This window comes from Peromyscus maniculatus, chromosome 12 (assembly GCF_049852395.1).
Source record: "Peromyscus maniculatus bairdii isolate BWxNUB_F1_BW_parent chromosome 12, HU_Pman_BW_mat_3.1, whole genome shotgun sequence".
Taxonomy (NCBI): domain Eukaryota; kingdom Metazoa; phylum Chordata; class Mammalia; order Rodentia; family Cricetidae; genus Peromyscus; species Peromyscus maniculatus.
The window spans coordinates 34461064-34477454 of record NC_134863.1 but is presented as its reverse complement, the minus strand read 5'-3'; the positions used below and the strand labels follow the sequence as shown (position 1 = coordinate 34477454).

General features: G+C 44.3%; 1 protein-coding gene across 50 annotated transcripts in view; it reads right to left on the bottom strand.

The window, feature by feature from the left end:
• Zbtb20 (zinc finger and BTB domain containing 20) overlaps positions 1–16391 on the bottom strand; it is a 775725-nt gene that overhangs the window by 22689 nt on the left and 736645 nt on the right. For all 50 annotated transcript variants that reach the window (XM_006975752.4, XM_076549395.1, XM_076549383.1 and 47 more), the window contains one exon: positions 7240–8844. In XM_006975752.4, coding sequence (XP_006975814.1) covers positions 7240–8844 — 1605 coding nt within the window. The remainder of the gene's footprint in view (positions 1–7239; positions 8845–16391) is intronic.

Genomic DNA, 16391 nt, shown 5'->3' with positions numbered 1-16391 from the left:
CCTCTCCCATTAAATGGTTCCATATGTTTTTTGAACTTTTAGGTCAATTTCTAAAATAGTTTTTTTCTGTCTATTTTTTTTTTCTTAGCCAGCTGGCACAAGCCCTTCTTTCTTGTGTGTTTACTGTTTTGTCGACCATTGGCTCTGAAACCAAATGATCTTGCTAGTTAAAAATAGTAAGGTAAGAATAGTCACTGGATGATGACATGAGGGACCCTCCTAGAAGTAAAGCCCATGGGTGTGGGGCATCACTTTGGATAACTGCTTAAAGACTAGCTTTTGTTAGTAGTATTGGTTCGCAACACTTGCTGCTTTCTGATTTTGATGGCTGACATGAACTCTCTACCGTGTATGATCCACCTTTTCCATCTCATTACTGATAGCCTGAAGTAGGCATTTGCTTCAGTGCCCAAAGGGTCAAGCCTGAGACCCTCTCAGGCAATGTTTCAACATCTGAAATGTGCAGCGAGACAAGAGGTCCACTCCTTCAGCTTGAGTTAACTCCCATTTAAAAAAGGGCCTTGCTGGGCGGTGGTGGTGCACACCTTTTAATCCCAGCACTCTGGAGGCAGAGGCAGGCCGATTTCTGTGAGTTCAAGGCCAGCCTAGACTACAGAGTGAGTTCTAGGAAAGGCGCAAAGCTACACAGAGAGCCCCCAACTGGATCAGGCCCTTTGGATAAATAAGACAGTTGATTAGCTTGATCTGCTTGGGAGGCATCCAGACAGTGGGACCGGGTCCTGTGCTCAGTGCATGAACTGGGGCTTATGCAGGGACACCTGGCTCAGCCTGGGAGGAGGGGACTGGACCTGCCTGGACTGAATCTACCAGGTTGAACTCAATCCTTAGGGGGAGTCTTTGCCCTGGAGGAGATGGGAATGGGGGGTGGGCTGGGGGGAAGGCAGGGGGTGGGGTGGGTGGGAGGGGGGAGAACAAGGGAATCCGTGGCTGATATGTAAAATTAAATTTAATAAATAAACTTAAAAAAAGAAAAAACAGAAAAAACAAAATAAATAAATAAATAAATAAATAAATAAATAAATAAATAAATAAATAAAATAAAAAAGGGCCTTGACTATCATTCTCATTTTTCCATTCTGAACGAGGCTGATGTATCATGGTAACGATAGCAATAAAACAAACACCTATGCACTGGACAGTTATCATGCCAGGTTCTGGGTCAGATGCTTCATATTATGTTGAACCTTGTGGAACTTTCTCACATTAGACAATTTTCTTGGTATTTTCGAACATAAGGAGGCTTGAACTGAAGCATTCTAATGGGGATGAGATGCACAGGATCCTAGGGCTAAAGAGAATAATTTAATTTTTAGATTAAAATAGGAGAATCTGGGGAAGACTTACTGCTAATAAGTCCAGCTCGCTAAAGTTCTCAGCCTATGCATGGTGTTTACATTGGCAACGTTTTTGTAAATGAGAGATTCCCTTCAAGACAATCATGCGTGTTACTTTTAGTCGAGGCCTTTCTGTCAGCTGTAAACATGCTTGCAGCTCGGCTGGTCTTTGCTCTCCTTGTGCTTTCAGTCCAATCTCTAGTGGCTGTGAGATGCTGGCCAACTCTCTTAAAGCATGCCCACCTGTCACCTTTAACGGGAAGCATGCCTTCCAGGGCAGAGAGATGGTGTTTGGCTGCTAGGCAGGTGAGAGTCTGTTAAATGCTCTTGCTGTAGGCAACTTTCACCTCGGCCTGTCCTTTTCCTCAGGCAAGGTCACCGATCCAGGCTCTTGCCTTTCACACCCTTCCAATCCAACTCTAAATTGATTGCTCACACTGACCATCTTCCGTCCACCTCATAGAGATGGACGCTGTTTGTATGCATGGAGGATGGTTATCCAGTAATTATTTCTGTGACCCTGGGCTTCTGAAGTGTTTTCATCTCTCTGGGTTTGTTGTGCCTTCTCTGAGTGACAAATTGGACCAAGCACTTGCTATGGCTCTGTGGATTTACTGGTCTTCATCTCAGGGTGGTCCACAACCCCTGAGGCCTCTAGTCCCGGCCTTGTCAGCAAATGACCTGAGGGCAACCTGCTTAATCACTCAATGCTTTGGCAGTCCCCCATTTTTAAATAGGACAAAGTATCTGGTTCTCTACCCTGCCACAGGAAAAGGGAGTGCGAGTTAATGAGAAAAGTGTGCACAAGGCACCTGGGAGCTGCCCTGAGAAAGGTGCTCTCTATAATTACTCCAGTGCTGAGATGATGGAGCTGGGCATTTCAGGGACTGCCTGATGACCTGGGTGCATTTTCACGTCAGTCATCTGCCCACACTCACTCTTCTCACGCTCATTCAAACAATGTCACTTAGCAGGAATTAACATTTTCCCTATCATCTTACTTTCCTGACATGTTCCTTCCAGCAAACCTGAAAGGAAATGGGGCACTACATATGAAATGAATGGTCTGTAGACTGTGGTTCTCCAAGTGCAGAAACGTGAGGGGAAGAGGATAAACAGTTACAGATGGTGTTCCGGGTGGGAGCCAGTGGTTCATATCAGCAAGGCTGGGAGCTTAGGAAGGGTCCCGAAATGCAAAGAGGAAAGGTGAACCATAACATAAAAAGCAGCAGGCACAAGGAGCCCTTCACTTTAAAGTGATCCATTCCGGGGGAGTCAGAGAGGAATTGTGTTTCTTGGGCTGAGTGACTTGGGCATGTTATCTAAGCTTTCTAAATCTCGGTTTCCTTATTGATAATTTAATAATAGTTCCAAAGTGCATGTGTGTGAACTTCTTTTGAAAATTGATGAGGCACTTAAAGCAAAGTACAGGTCATTTTAAGGAAAGCTAAAATGTCCCATCCAGCCTGCAGGAACTGAGGATAAAGTAAACCAAGTGAGAAATCACTTCACTGCATAGGAGAGTGAATCCTGAGTTAAACAAAGGCCAAACCAAAATAAAGAAAATAATGTTTCAGATGAGCCCTAAAGCAGGCTGTTTGGTAAAGCTAGCAATTAAAAGTGAAGCACACAATCTTACGTCTACATGTCAATGGAAGAAGTGGTACCCGAAGGAAAAAGGTCAGCCCAAAGCATAGAGACGGTATTTCCTGCCAGTCAGCAACTCAGCGCTGGAGGCTGAGAGGCCAACCAGCAGGTGAAGAATCAGGGGAGAAGCCTATACTGCCTTTTCGAGGATGGAGTGGTAAAAGTTTGTTTTCCTCAATTTTTCAAAGCCTGCTCTTTGGCCCCTCAAGGACCAGCTCTGACACTTAACACTATTATGACAGACAGGGAGAGAAATGAAGAGGAAGAAAAATAATGATTAGAAAATGGGTACAGAGGGTTCACACCATTTCAGCGAGAGTCATAACAGGCCTGCATTGAGATCTTAGCATCGGGGGCTCAGCAAGAACGCATTTATTCTACTGATTATTCCTTATTCTAGTCAGGCTTTTCCAGGGCTATGTAAAGAACAGTAAATGCAGTTTTCAGCTCCACTTATGTCTGCCACTGTCACCGCCTCTCCATCTTCTGCTGCAGCACAGTGCCTACCCTCTTCTTTGGGTGAGCACAGAGGGGATGGTTGGGGGTCAGAAAACCCAGACAGGATGCTTGGTGAGGCATAGAGCACCAAGGAAGGCAGAGGATGAGGGAATAGAGGTAGTCCTGGAAGTACAGATCTACTCAATGGGGAAATGAAGATTGGACCAGAAAACAGGAAAGGGCTTGGTACCAACATTGCGGGTTTGCTCAAACTCTCCATCCAGAGGTGTCTGGTGAGAGAGGGCATGCAGTAACAGGATATAACTGGTATGACCCCCTGCTGGCCTTTCTGCCTAGTCCCTGCTGAGTGTATAGGAAGGACTGCTAACTGGGACATATATATTCACAAACTTCTGTGGCTTCACTGACAACTCAGATATTTTGGTGGTAAGTAGAACTTTAAGTACCCAGGGAACTTTGTCTATATTATCTGACCTCCTATAGTGGTATGAATGGGGTAGATATTAACACCCCAGAAAATAGTATCTCCTGTTACTTTTGTGCTAATGTCCTCAAGACGAACAATAGCCAAGAGTAAGGTAAGCAAGGGCTCAATCCCTGCTAACTCCTCCTCCCAACGTGAGCAGTTCCTTCCCCCTAGCTCCTGCTGAAAAATGCATGGTGTCTCTGTAATATATATTCCTAAGTGGCTGTGATAATGTTACAGCATTTATACACTAGAGTTTTTGTATCCATTACTTAGTCCTCAGAGTAACCTATTATTAAGACCTGAAAAACTGTGATTTGGGTTCAAACTAGAACTCACTTAAAGTCACTCAGTCACCAAGTGGTAAAACAAGACTTCCTCCTCTAAAAATACATCCACTATCTTGACAAGATTAATAGTCCAATTCCTATATGGGTGGTCAAAGCACTGTCTTGTGTCTCTCTTAGTACCCTACTGCTAACACTGACATGTTAACAGCTATTCCTCTTTCTACATTGAATTCATGGCTGAAGAAGCTGAGCTCCCAAAAGGAGCAGAATTATCTTAAGTGCACAGGACATCAATGGGCTAAAAAGCATCACCAACGGCTGGGCTGTTGATAATATGATTCAGAAAAAAGCCAAAGAACTGTAATTTGTTGGTGAAAAACCACAAGTGGGAATATAGATACCCTACAGTATATTCTAAAGTTTTTTTTTTTTTAAAGAAAGAAATCTAAAAGTCGTGCAGAGAAAAGAATGCATTTATGTATAAGTTACTTGAATTAAGTTCTCCTGGAAAGCATGTCCACATTTTTGAACATTCATTTACATACTCACTCAACAAACATTTGCTAAGAAACTACATATGCTAGCCCATATTCATTTATAGATTTTTTTTTTTTTTTTTTTAAGTAAAATGCCCTAAGTTTGGATCTTAAGAGAAAGTTCCACCTGGAGTTTCCAGATAAAATATATGACACTCTGTTAAGTTGCTTGCCTTGAAATCCATGGCAACACCGAGGCTTAGCCTTCTAACATCCTCCATCTCTGGCTTCTGATCCCTACCTCTTGCTCCCTTATTTTGACCCTTGTTTTGTCTATTGATGGGAGAAATGAGAGAGAACCCTGCTTTGTCCCATGAAGGACGGCTGGTGCTAGCTTTCTTTTTCTCTAATTCTTTTGCTTCCATGTTCAATATTGAAATATATAGATAGGACTTTCCAAACTGTCAGTGCCAAATAACTCTAGAATGAAAGGGTAAATAAAGAGTTGATTTGAAAGAACTAAATGCCTGGTTGGCATAGGTACAAGACTGTTCTCAGATGTGCCTGCATTATATACATTTAAATAGCTTCAGGATTTACTGAGGACCTTAGTCATCTACTGCATTATGCAGACCACACTTTGAATATAGCTCAGGTTTATAAAAATGTCTTTACCTATAGCTTTTTGCTTCTGTAATATATAAGTGTACAAAACCACCGCTGATTTTTATCACAGGCAAAGCCATTTACTTGGATTAACTACAGGATTCCTTGGTACACCTACTGGAGAAATGCATTGATACACTGAAAAGACAATTTGTGGTAGGATGAGAGTTTTATGTTGCAAATTTAAGATCTTATTTCAGTACATGACCTGACAGGATGTACGTATTTTCTATTTGATGCGTCTATAGAAGACACTAACAAGGAAAGAAGATATGTATGTGGTCCAAGATGAACTAAGTCAGCTTTGCCTAAAGAGATACTTGCACAAATGGCTCTTCCACTATTCTTAATCTTAATTGCTAATTCTTAATTTTCAAGACTATTAAATCAGCTGTTTTCAGATGAAAAGGATAAAACTACTTGAGAGCCTATTTGCAATATAATACTCCATAAGTAAAAAAGGCTCTTTGGTTAACTCATTTGATTGATTTCAGGTTATTGCTGCATTCACCTTTGCCCTAAGAAAATTAAACATATGACTTATCACTACCCAATTTTCTTTCTAAGTCCAGCAATGAATCTCTGTGTTTATTTGGATGTGTGAAAATGAAGATTTAAGCACAGGTAATGGACATAATGTCACATACACTTAACTTCATGTCCTGACTTAGACTGAACGACAAAGAAGGCCAAGTTCAGCTCAGGCCATGTGCTATTTCAGTTGCTCCCGTGCATAGGGAGCGTTTTTATGTATCAATGGCTTCCCTTTTCTTCTGATCCTCTATTGAAATGTATGTGCCGTCTACCTTATTCCTTAGATTTGTGCCAGCCTGGTGTGAGATGTGTGGCTGCTCTGCGAGGGAATTTTCCCCCTGTATTAGAATTCAAGTATGTAAGTATTCCCTGACGAATGGTTTTATCTAACATAACTATTCTAGACTAAAAACTTTGCCAGGAGAGCGACTCTTGTAAGAATTTCAAGTGTGACTCTCATTGTTGCAGCCAGTGACTTTAGTTCTTAGAGAACCTGTGGGAAGCCATAACCACTCGGATGATCTCTTATGTGGAGATACTCGTATTTGTGTCCCATTATACAGTTAGGGAAAGGGCAGGCTCAGAGGTCTGCTGAGCGTTATCTCTGGAGTTGTAAGAGTCCAGGAAACCATCCTTCCTAAGTCCTCTGGAGAAACAAATAGCCCAGAGCAGCCTGGACTGTTCAACTTTTTCTTTTATTTAGTTGAAAGACTCTGTAGAGCTCTCAGTGGTTCAATTCTATTTTTTGGAGCCAAACAGAATAAACTTACTACCTCTTCTTCCCAGCCATCTTAATAATGGTAATCACAGCTACAACTGACACAGAACTTACTGTGCTAGGAACATCTTTAAGTCATGTATGTCTATACAATTCTCAAAAGCAGGACAAGGAGGGTACATCACTACTATTCTCTCTCTCCTCTCCCCCACCCCCAAAGGAAATCAGGTGTAAAGGAGTTAAGTGACTTCTTCCAAGGTGGCATGGTTCAGTAGTAAGTAGCTGGGCCTGAACTCCAGACTGAGCAGTCTGTCTCCACAAGAGCAAGCTTTGAACCTGTGCTGCGCCACCTCCAAACCTCTGGTACTTGAATATGATGCCCCGAGTCTTCTCTTCTGCAGGCTGGACACTCCTGGAGCATCCTTTTTCCATGAAGGGTTCTTATGATTTGGGGTACTTTATTCCTATGACGGGTATAGCTAGACTTCTAGAAGGGGCCCATGGTGGGGTTTCTTTGAAATTTGAAAGATGACTCCAACCCTTCCCTTCTACCTATTGTCCCCAGCCCCCCACCCCCACCCCAGCCCTCCATACCCTGCTGCCAAGTTTTCAGAGAAGCGACACTCACCTGTATGGACGAACATGTGCTTGACGTAGTTCTGTTTGGCTGTGAAAGTCTTGTTGCAGAGAGTACACTCATAAGGCTTTTTTTCGCCTTGCCCACTGGCTGTGCTGTGGCCTGCAGATGATGCCAGGGGCTGGGGCGCTGGCAGCTGTGCAGTAAAGGTAGACAGGCCGGGCTGGGACACTGTCACAAACTGGGTCTGCTGGCCTGTCAGGGGCTGTGGCAGGCTGAAGAGAAAAGGCTTGGGGCCACTGCCCGCGGGCTGGGTAGTGAAGAGGGCTGGCAGGTAGGTGTTGCCAGCTGTGCCAATGACCTGTGTGTTGCTGGTCAAGGTCAGAGGCATCCTCAGGTTGCTGGTGAGCGTTTCTGTCTGGCGTAAATAGAGCTGGGTACTTGGCAATGGCTGCCCAATGGATGTGTTGACTGAAGGCTGTTGCAGGACGCCCTTATCAGAGCTGTTACTGACAGTGATCACTGTGTTGTCCATCTCCACCTCGTTGCTTCTCTCCGGAGAGGAGGCACCTGTTTCTAGCTGGTTTGGCTGGGCACTGCCCTCAGCTGGGGCTTCTGCTGCCTGCTCAGGTTGGGCGGGTTCCGCCTGACTGTCCCTTGAGGCTCCCGCTCCAAACTGTTGCTCCACTGAGTCAGGTTCGGTGCCAATAGAGGAGCTGACCCCGGAATCAAAGCTTTCACCTTTGGGCTCGCTCTCTGTGCCCTCGGCCTGGTCGGTGTCTTCCGTGCATTCCTCGGATTCATTGCGCTCTAGGATCTGCACCCTTTGCTGCCCATAGTAGTCATAGTCATCCTCCATTTCCTGCTTGATGTGGATGTTGCCCACCAGGGTCTGGATGCGCACAGGCCGGGGCTGCTTGCGGCAGTGTGTGGTCTCAGGGGTGGTGGACAGGTAGCGCTCCATCTGCTGGGAGCGCTCATGGATGCGTGTGATCCAGCTGGGGTCTTCCATGTGGTGGTCACGGGGCAGGCCGAGTGCGGTTTCGTGGTGGCTGACGACCGCACCGCTGTAGAAAGAGCGCTCGCCGCTGCCATTCTGCATGGAACAAGCGTACAGTGCCGAGTAGATTCGGTCCACACTGTGTTGTGGATGGCTCTGCAGGTAGCCTGATTCCGTGTCACTGCTCTGGCCAGATGTGCCTGACTCTGGTGTGCCTCTTGGTGTGTCCTGGCCAGAATCCTGGATGCCTGGAAACACATCACCCACGTTTTGTGACACAATGCGTGTGCACTCATCTATGACTGTTTTGATCTGCAGGATGCTGGCGGCTGTGAGGATTTGCAGAGCTTCCGACTGTGAGACTCGCAGCACACCACTGTACATGAAGTCAATGAGCTTCTGCACCGACTGCACTGACACCACCGATGGGATTTCGATGTCGCTGTAGCCCAGCAGCAGCTTATCTTGGAAGAAGGGGCTGCCGGCTGCCAGCACGCAGCGGTGCGCGCGCAGCATGCTCCCGTGGATGCGAACCGTCACGTCACAGAAGTGGCCACGGTTGCGCTGCTCGTTGAGGGTCTCGAGCACGGAATTGCTGAAGTTGTGAAGGTTGATGCTGTGAATGCGCTCGGTCATCCCCTTGCAACTGATGTCACCTGCAGTACAGTGAGGCAAATACAAGACAGGGCACATAGTGAGATTTAGCCGGTTGGATTCCTAACACTGAGGTCTCAGATGAGTAAAGCCGGAACCTCCTTGCAGATGCATGCACAAGCTGGGCAGGCTGCGCACGTAGCCTAGGCAAGCAATGCCTTGAGTTCCTCCCCACCTCGGGTCTTAGTGTTTCAGCTATTTTGGATATCACATTCGTACTGATCCCCCCCAAATTCAGGCAACGTTGTCTTCTGAAAGGATAACCAGATGGGTTGTTGCCTGCTATTCCTGTAACTGTGGCAAGAAAAACTGGGTAGGCGAAGGTGCATTTATGTTCAGGGAATACTCTGCCTCACTTTGGACAGGCCTAATCCCAGTCCTCTGGGAAATTTTAATTTCCCCCTCCTCAGGTTACTGAAGTTTCTTATTTTTATTGGTAGGCAGCAACAATATTCATAGTTTAATGATGATCCCTTCCTAGTTTACAAGATATATTACCATATCCCATATCATATATGCAAAAGTTCTGGGAAAATTCAACCAAGACTTCGATGTTTACCAAACAGCTTCCACCATGCTTTCCAGATCACCAGAGGGATGAGGAATGCAATCTGCTTGCAGAGGGGTATTTTCTGGCTGCTCTCAGTACCTACACTCTTCATACTGCCCTTGGCAGTCTAAGCATTTTCAAGGATGGGTATGTAGGATACAGGTGGTGTGGAGGCTTTAATGAGGTGGTTTTAGGGGGCAGTGGGGGGGAAATAGGTTCTCTCTGTCACTCAGGCAGTCCTGAAACTCACTATCTAGCACAGGCTGGCCTTGAACTCAGATCTGCCTGCCTCTGCAATTAAAGTACATGGCAAGAGGACATGTTTTAAAGTACAAGAACTGTTTTAAAAGGCTGGTGCTGGATGTGCTTAGTGTGATCACACTAGGTGATCACATTTAGCATTCAAAATGGGCACTTTCAGAGTGAAAGACAGCACTGTTAATAATTAGTCCAAGAGAGCAGGAATAAACTGGAGGTGGGATACAAGCTTACTTTGAGCAAGAGGATAGTTTGTGGAACTATTAAACAGCTCCCAGAAGGAAGACAATAATCTTTGTGGAAGCTCTGCTAGCTTGACCAACTGCCATCCTATGCTTCAGGCTGTCTAGCTAGGTGATACCATTGTTAAGATCACCCCACACTGAGAAGAAAACAGATGGCTATGGCCTAGTCCCGGGCATTTTCCATTTTTCTACCTCACCGCTCAGATGTCTCTCAAGAATAACTTTTCTACAAGTCATTCTTCAGTCAGAACCACACTTGTAACTTCACAATCGGCAATGTTTTCTTTTGACAGAAGACATGCCTGGATTAAAAGTGCTGGAAAGATTAGTGAGGAACACTTCTGCTTCTGTCTGTGAGGGCATCATCACTGATGACTAGATTAGGAGGGGTCTGACTTAATGAGCTGGTTAAGCCCGCGATAGATTAAAAATAAGACACTATTTGGGGAGGTGGTTAGTGAAAGGGAGGAGGTTGGCCTGGTTGGAGAAAGTAATCACTAGTCATGGGACCCTCTGGGGCTGATCTTGCTGTGGCTTCTTGAATTCTCTGCTTCTTATATACAATGAAATGAAGACTCAGGCCTGCCTTATGGGTCCATTATTACAATGGGGCCAAGCCAGCATGAGTTGAAACCCCGCGCGGAGAGAAATCTTTCCTGCCAGCGCTAGCTAGGTATTGTCAACTTGACATAAACCAGAGGCACCAGAGAGGGAGAGCCCAATTGAGAAATCGCCTCCATCAGATTAACCTGTTATTATGGGGCATTTTCTTTTCTGTTCTTGAGACAGGGTTTCTCTGTGTAGCTTTGTGCCTTCCCTGGAACTCACTCTGTAGCCCAGGCTGGCCTCAAACTCACAGAGATCTGCCTGGCTCTGCCTCCAGAGTGCTGAAATTAAAGGGAAGCACCACTACTGCCTGGCTTGGGGGCCTTTTCTTGACTGCTCATTGATGGAGGAGAGCCTCATCAGCCCTGGGCAGATGGTCTTGGGGAGCATGGAAAAACAAGGCTAAGTAGAAGCTGGGAGGCAAGTTGTCTTCGTCACTGTTTTACGGCTGTGAAGAGACACCATGACTAAGGCAACTCTTATAAATAAAGAATTGAGGCTTGCTTACAGTTCCAGAGGTTTAGTCCATTAGCATCATGGCGGGCACCTTGGCGGCGTACAAGCAGATGTTGTGCTGAAGAACTAGCTCAAAATTCCACGTTTAGATCCGAAGGCAGCCAGAGAGAGATACTGAGCCCGGCTTGGGCTTTTGAAACCTCAAAGCCCTCCCCCAGTGAGACACTTCCTCCAACAAGGCCACACCTACTCCAACCAAGCCATGGCTCCTTTTTATCAAGTAGTGCCTCTCCCTGATGACTAAGCATTCAAATATGTGAGGCCATGGGGGCCATTCTTATTCAAAGGACCATGTGGTGTTCCTCCTGTAGGCTTGCTCCTTCCGTTTTTTTTTTTTTTTTTTTATTGAAAAAAATTTTTTTAGACTCAATATACTTAGATCACAGTTTCCCTTCTCAATTCCTGCCTTAACTTTCCTCAGTAATGGACTCTAACCTGTAAAACATAGTAAACCCTCTCCTCCCCAAGGTAGTTTGGGTCATGGTCTTTATCACGGGAACAGAAATCAAACTAGGACACTCCCTCCAGTTTTCTTCTGTCACGCATTTGGTCCCAATGGTGAGACGAGTTATGAATACAGAACTGAGCTGTCAGGTTGAGAGAGGACAAGAGAGGCTTTCAGAACAAAGCAGCCCTCACATCCATTGTAACTCAGATGCTAAGTCTTGTAGTAAACAACCCCAGAGGAAGGAGCCTGTGCACAGCAGGCATTTCTGCCTCCCCAGGTTCCTTCTCGGCTTTGGATAAAGGTGCTCAGGGAAGTCTGCTCCCGCCACACTTTCCGCCTGGCTCCTCCACTTGGTCCTCATACGGTCTAAGAATGATAAATGCCCTCAAGGCCCTGCAGCACATCCAGTGATGCAATTTACATTACCCTGGGTAATCGGACCTCTTTCAACTTCATCAGGTTTATTTATTATGTGTCGGAAATACTGTATTAGGTGATACTTTCCAACTTTTTTACTTAATAAAACAGATTCTAGTAGTACAACTGAATGATTATGGCAAATCCTCAAAAACTATGTTAATACACAATACATCCCTAGATGAAGATCCCAATAATTTAGGAATGGATGTCCATGAATTGCGTCAATAGATCATTTTTCAACTTCTTGCTGAATCCCCCATGCATATCTAGAAGGACAATAATAAGGACAACTTTTCTTCACCCTCATTGTCTGTCAAGCACTGTCCAAACCACTCCATGCATATTACTCCATTTATTATTTCCATTTATACACTGGGAAATTAAGGCCAGAGAAATTATGCAATGTGCTCGAAGCTGCACTGGTAACTGGTGGTAGAGCTGTTGTAGGAACCCAGGTGGTGTGGCTCTGGAGTTTTCTCCTGACAGTTTCCTACATCACATGCTTTGTCCCTATATGGGAGTTGGCGTTAGGGTCCATCCAGCTGCTGCAACCATCAAGTTAAAAGTTAAAAAGATGTCCTCCGGCCTTCCTGCTCCTAGGCCTGGGGACTCCACTGTAGCTGTAGTCATCTAACTTAGACACATACACATGTGTGCGAGAGTGTACAATACATGCCTGCTTATTTATGAGAAATAACACAACTAGTCCTAGAACTAAAAGGTAATCATTTCTACATAGGATTTCCCTGTCACTGAAGCCTCTCTTTCATTTCAGTACAAGAGCAGCTGCACAGTAGTAGTACACAGACGGCAGGAGGATCACCATCTCTGGGCAAGGTAGACTTATGAGTACATCTCTTTCTACACAGGTAGAGACATCTCTTCAATGCATATGTGACCACAGTGCCAGTCACAAGGTCAGACGATACGGGTGACTTTCTTCAGTGGATTCTAAGGAGCATTCCCTTTCCAACCGGCATGCTGGTTAATGTCCTATAGCATTCTACATAGTATGAAAGTCTCTCCTGTGTAAGACCTCATTTGTTTTTGCAGGAATCATTCCTGTACATTTCCAGGATATTATTGTTATTTCCATTTGAGGCAAGAGGAAGTTACGGTTCTAAAGTTTCTACCTGATTTGATCAAACTTTTATACACCAAGCAAGCAAGTAGCAGAGTTGGGATTAGAACCCATACTTTTTGGTGCTTTGACAAATGACACGTGAATTGCCAAGGATCCAGGACCATCCTCGTTCTCATTTTGTAAAAAAAGAGAGGGACTAAAAGTTATGGTAGACATTGTTTAAAAGATGAGAGAGTCTCGAAAAACCAAAAAAAAAAAAAAAATGAGAGAGAGTATTAAAAATCTATTTTATCTTACTACTATTCTTTCTTTCTTTCTTTCTTCTCTCTCTCTCTCTCTCTCTCTCTCTCTCTCTCTCTCTCTCTCTCTCACACACACACACACACACACACACACACACACACACACAGACATACACACACACAGAGCTTCATGAGAAAAATCTGTTTGACCAAACTTGAGTGAAGATTTAGCAAATCTAAACAATCAGGTTATTTGCTACATAGTCTATATGAGTATTACATTACTGTTTTCACAAACTTCACTAAAAACCCCAGAGGCAAAGGTAAGCCTATACAAGAGATCCAAGCTGACCTTATCGACCCTCTGGATGTCTATGGATAGAACTCTAAACATCTCCCTGAGTACTCGGCCCCCCACTGCAGTGAGATGCCATGCAAGGCTGACTTCTCTTTTGCTGATAGTGGTACAGATGTGATGGAAATGTCGTCTCTCCACTCAAGCCCGCTTCACTCCTCCAGCACACAATGCCGAGGCAATTCCTTTCCCAGGCTTGCTTTTATTTTTAACACGAATACAGTGGGAAAGTTTCTGCCACAGTAAGGCAAAGTCCAGGCTTTTGTGAACACGTCCTTTTCATCCAATGGGCATTAATGTATAGATTCCAATGGAATCAATTTGAAATAGCCCACTGTAGATTTGTCCCCCCATTGAAAACAAATCTTGATTAGATGGTATTCAAGAACTGTATAGGAAGGAACGGTGTGAAAATGCTAACTCCATTCTTTCCTAGACTGACACTGAATAGGCATTTGCGCTATTCAAAATAACCAAGAAAAAAAAAAAAAACACACAAAAGTCCCCAAACACCCCCAAACGGACTAACCTCCCTTCTCTGGAAACCCCAACTCTTCCAAAACTACACAACTTTACATAGATTTTTGTGTATTTAAAAATGCCACATTGCCTTAGGAAAATCCACAGTGGAATGACAATAAAACTGATGGCAGGGAAAACTGTTATTAAAAATAGATCTCTTCATATTGTTTTCAAAGAATAACCTACCCACCTGGCTTTCTACCAGAGCAAAAAAGTCAGCCTGTGATGACACTCACTGGGAACATTCAGGGAACTGTCCTGTGGACAGTGAGGATGTAATTATTCTAAGTGACTGTTCTGTGAGAGCAAATGGATGGGGCTGCAGCAGGGCTGAGTCCCCAAGGGGAAATCTGCCTGCAGAAATGGGTGGTGGAGGGCCCGGTGCTCAGTTTTAGAGGAACTTTGCCCCTGCCTGTCCTGTACGCCGCAGGGGTCCACGGATAGGACTTAGCATGAGAATAAAAAGCTGCCTGCGAATGAGAGAACCGAACAAGAAAGGGAACAGCAGGCAATGCAATCTTTTTTAATTAGGTGTGAAATCCAGTCCTTTCTCAGGCAGGAGAGCAAAAGGACGTATAAAAGAGAGGAGTGAAAGATAAGGTGCAGAGGAGGGGCTGGAGAAGGGGGGGAGGGGAGGAAGGCTGCAAAAAGAGGAAATACCATTTTCAAATTAAAACCAGTGTGAGCTCTGGTCAAATCAACAGGTCTAAAGGAAGTAGGGCTCCAAGGAGATCAGTTACTCAGCATATGAACTAGGCATGGCAAAGGTGGCCAGGCCTCCAGAGCCCAGAGCCTAGTCTCAAACAATGTGCTCATTTCAATCTCGTCCCAGGGACACTGTTCTTACAGATTCGTGCTGCTGCATGAGGCTTTACCTGAGTTTGGGGAATTTGCTCCAAGGTCCTCACATTTGTGTGGCATGTGCTTTATCCACTGACTCATCTCCTGGCCCAGAGTTGCTAACATTTTATATGAGAACGTGAACAATCTTTAATTAAAGTTGCTTTTTAGAAAAGGATAGTCAACAATAACAATGTAAGATTCCAAGGAAAGAGAAATACAGATACCCAAGTACTAATGCTGCTTGAAACCGAGCAGGTGAGGATGGGTCTGCTGTTTCCAACTGTTGAAAGCAACTGCTTCCCAAAGTTTGATTTGGTTTTGGTTTTTAGCAGAACACATTTCTGTCGACAGTTAATACAAATCTATGGAAGAATTAGGGGATGAGATACCTTTAAATATTTTTGAATGTTAAAATGAGTAAAGCAAATCCAATATCCATTTCTAATTCATCCAACAAAACGGAGTTGGAAATAAGGGTCAGTTGAAAGTTCTGCAATAACCCTTCTCTCCTTTCTGTCCTCCCCGCTCCCCTTCTTCCTTCCCCTTGGCTTTTTTCCTCCCCCCTCCATTCTCTCTCCTCCTCTTCCATCCCCCCTCCCCTTTCTTCTCTCCTCCTCTCCCCTCCCCCCATCCCTTCATTTCTGTCCTCAGTTTTACTAAGTTTTGCGTATGGGCAACAGGAAAGCCAAACCGAGAACTAGGAAAACACTTGTTCTATGACACTAAGGCCAACCCCAAACTCTAGGCGAATGTTTCCTTTCTAATTTCCTTTTCCGTTCGTCTAATTTCCTTTGTAGTTTGTTTGAAGGCTGAAGCTAGATTTACATCCCTGTTGGAGTTCTCAGGTCCAAAGGAAGAAATAATCCCAGGAAGCTTTCCTATTGGTTTCTCACAGACCCTTTCACTTAGCCCAGGTCTCTGGCTTGCCAACTTCAAACCAAGTCCACTGTGAGCCCAAGAGAGAATGAAGCTTTGCTGGCTACATGCTAAAATTATAAATAAATATAACTGACTTATGGTTAAAGCTGCTGGAGGAGGGGTTGCTTGGATTTTTACTAGTTCATTAGTGAAACATTTACTGAGAATACCCCAGTGTAAATGTACATGAGCTGAAATCTAAAACAAAGAAGATATCCATCCAAACATATTTAAAACATATTAACCAGTAGGCCTGGATTCTCAGGTTCAGGAAATAGCATTCTGCTTTGATTTTTCTGGAATCTGCAGGTATAAAAACTGATGATGTTCCTCTCTTGGCTCTGCTTAGAAAGGAGCATGGAGTCAAGATTTAGGCCACATTATAGAAATTGAGTAGACTTCAGTATGTGCTGTCCTATATAAAAATTCATCCAGACTTACTCTATTACTAATTTATTTAATAATTTATTTTACCTCGACTCTGATTTCTTGTTTGCAGTTATATAAAAATATATGTCTTAATAATTATTGAATTTTTAAAG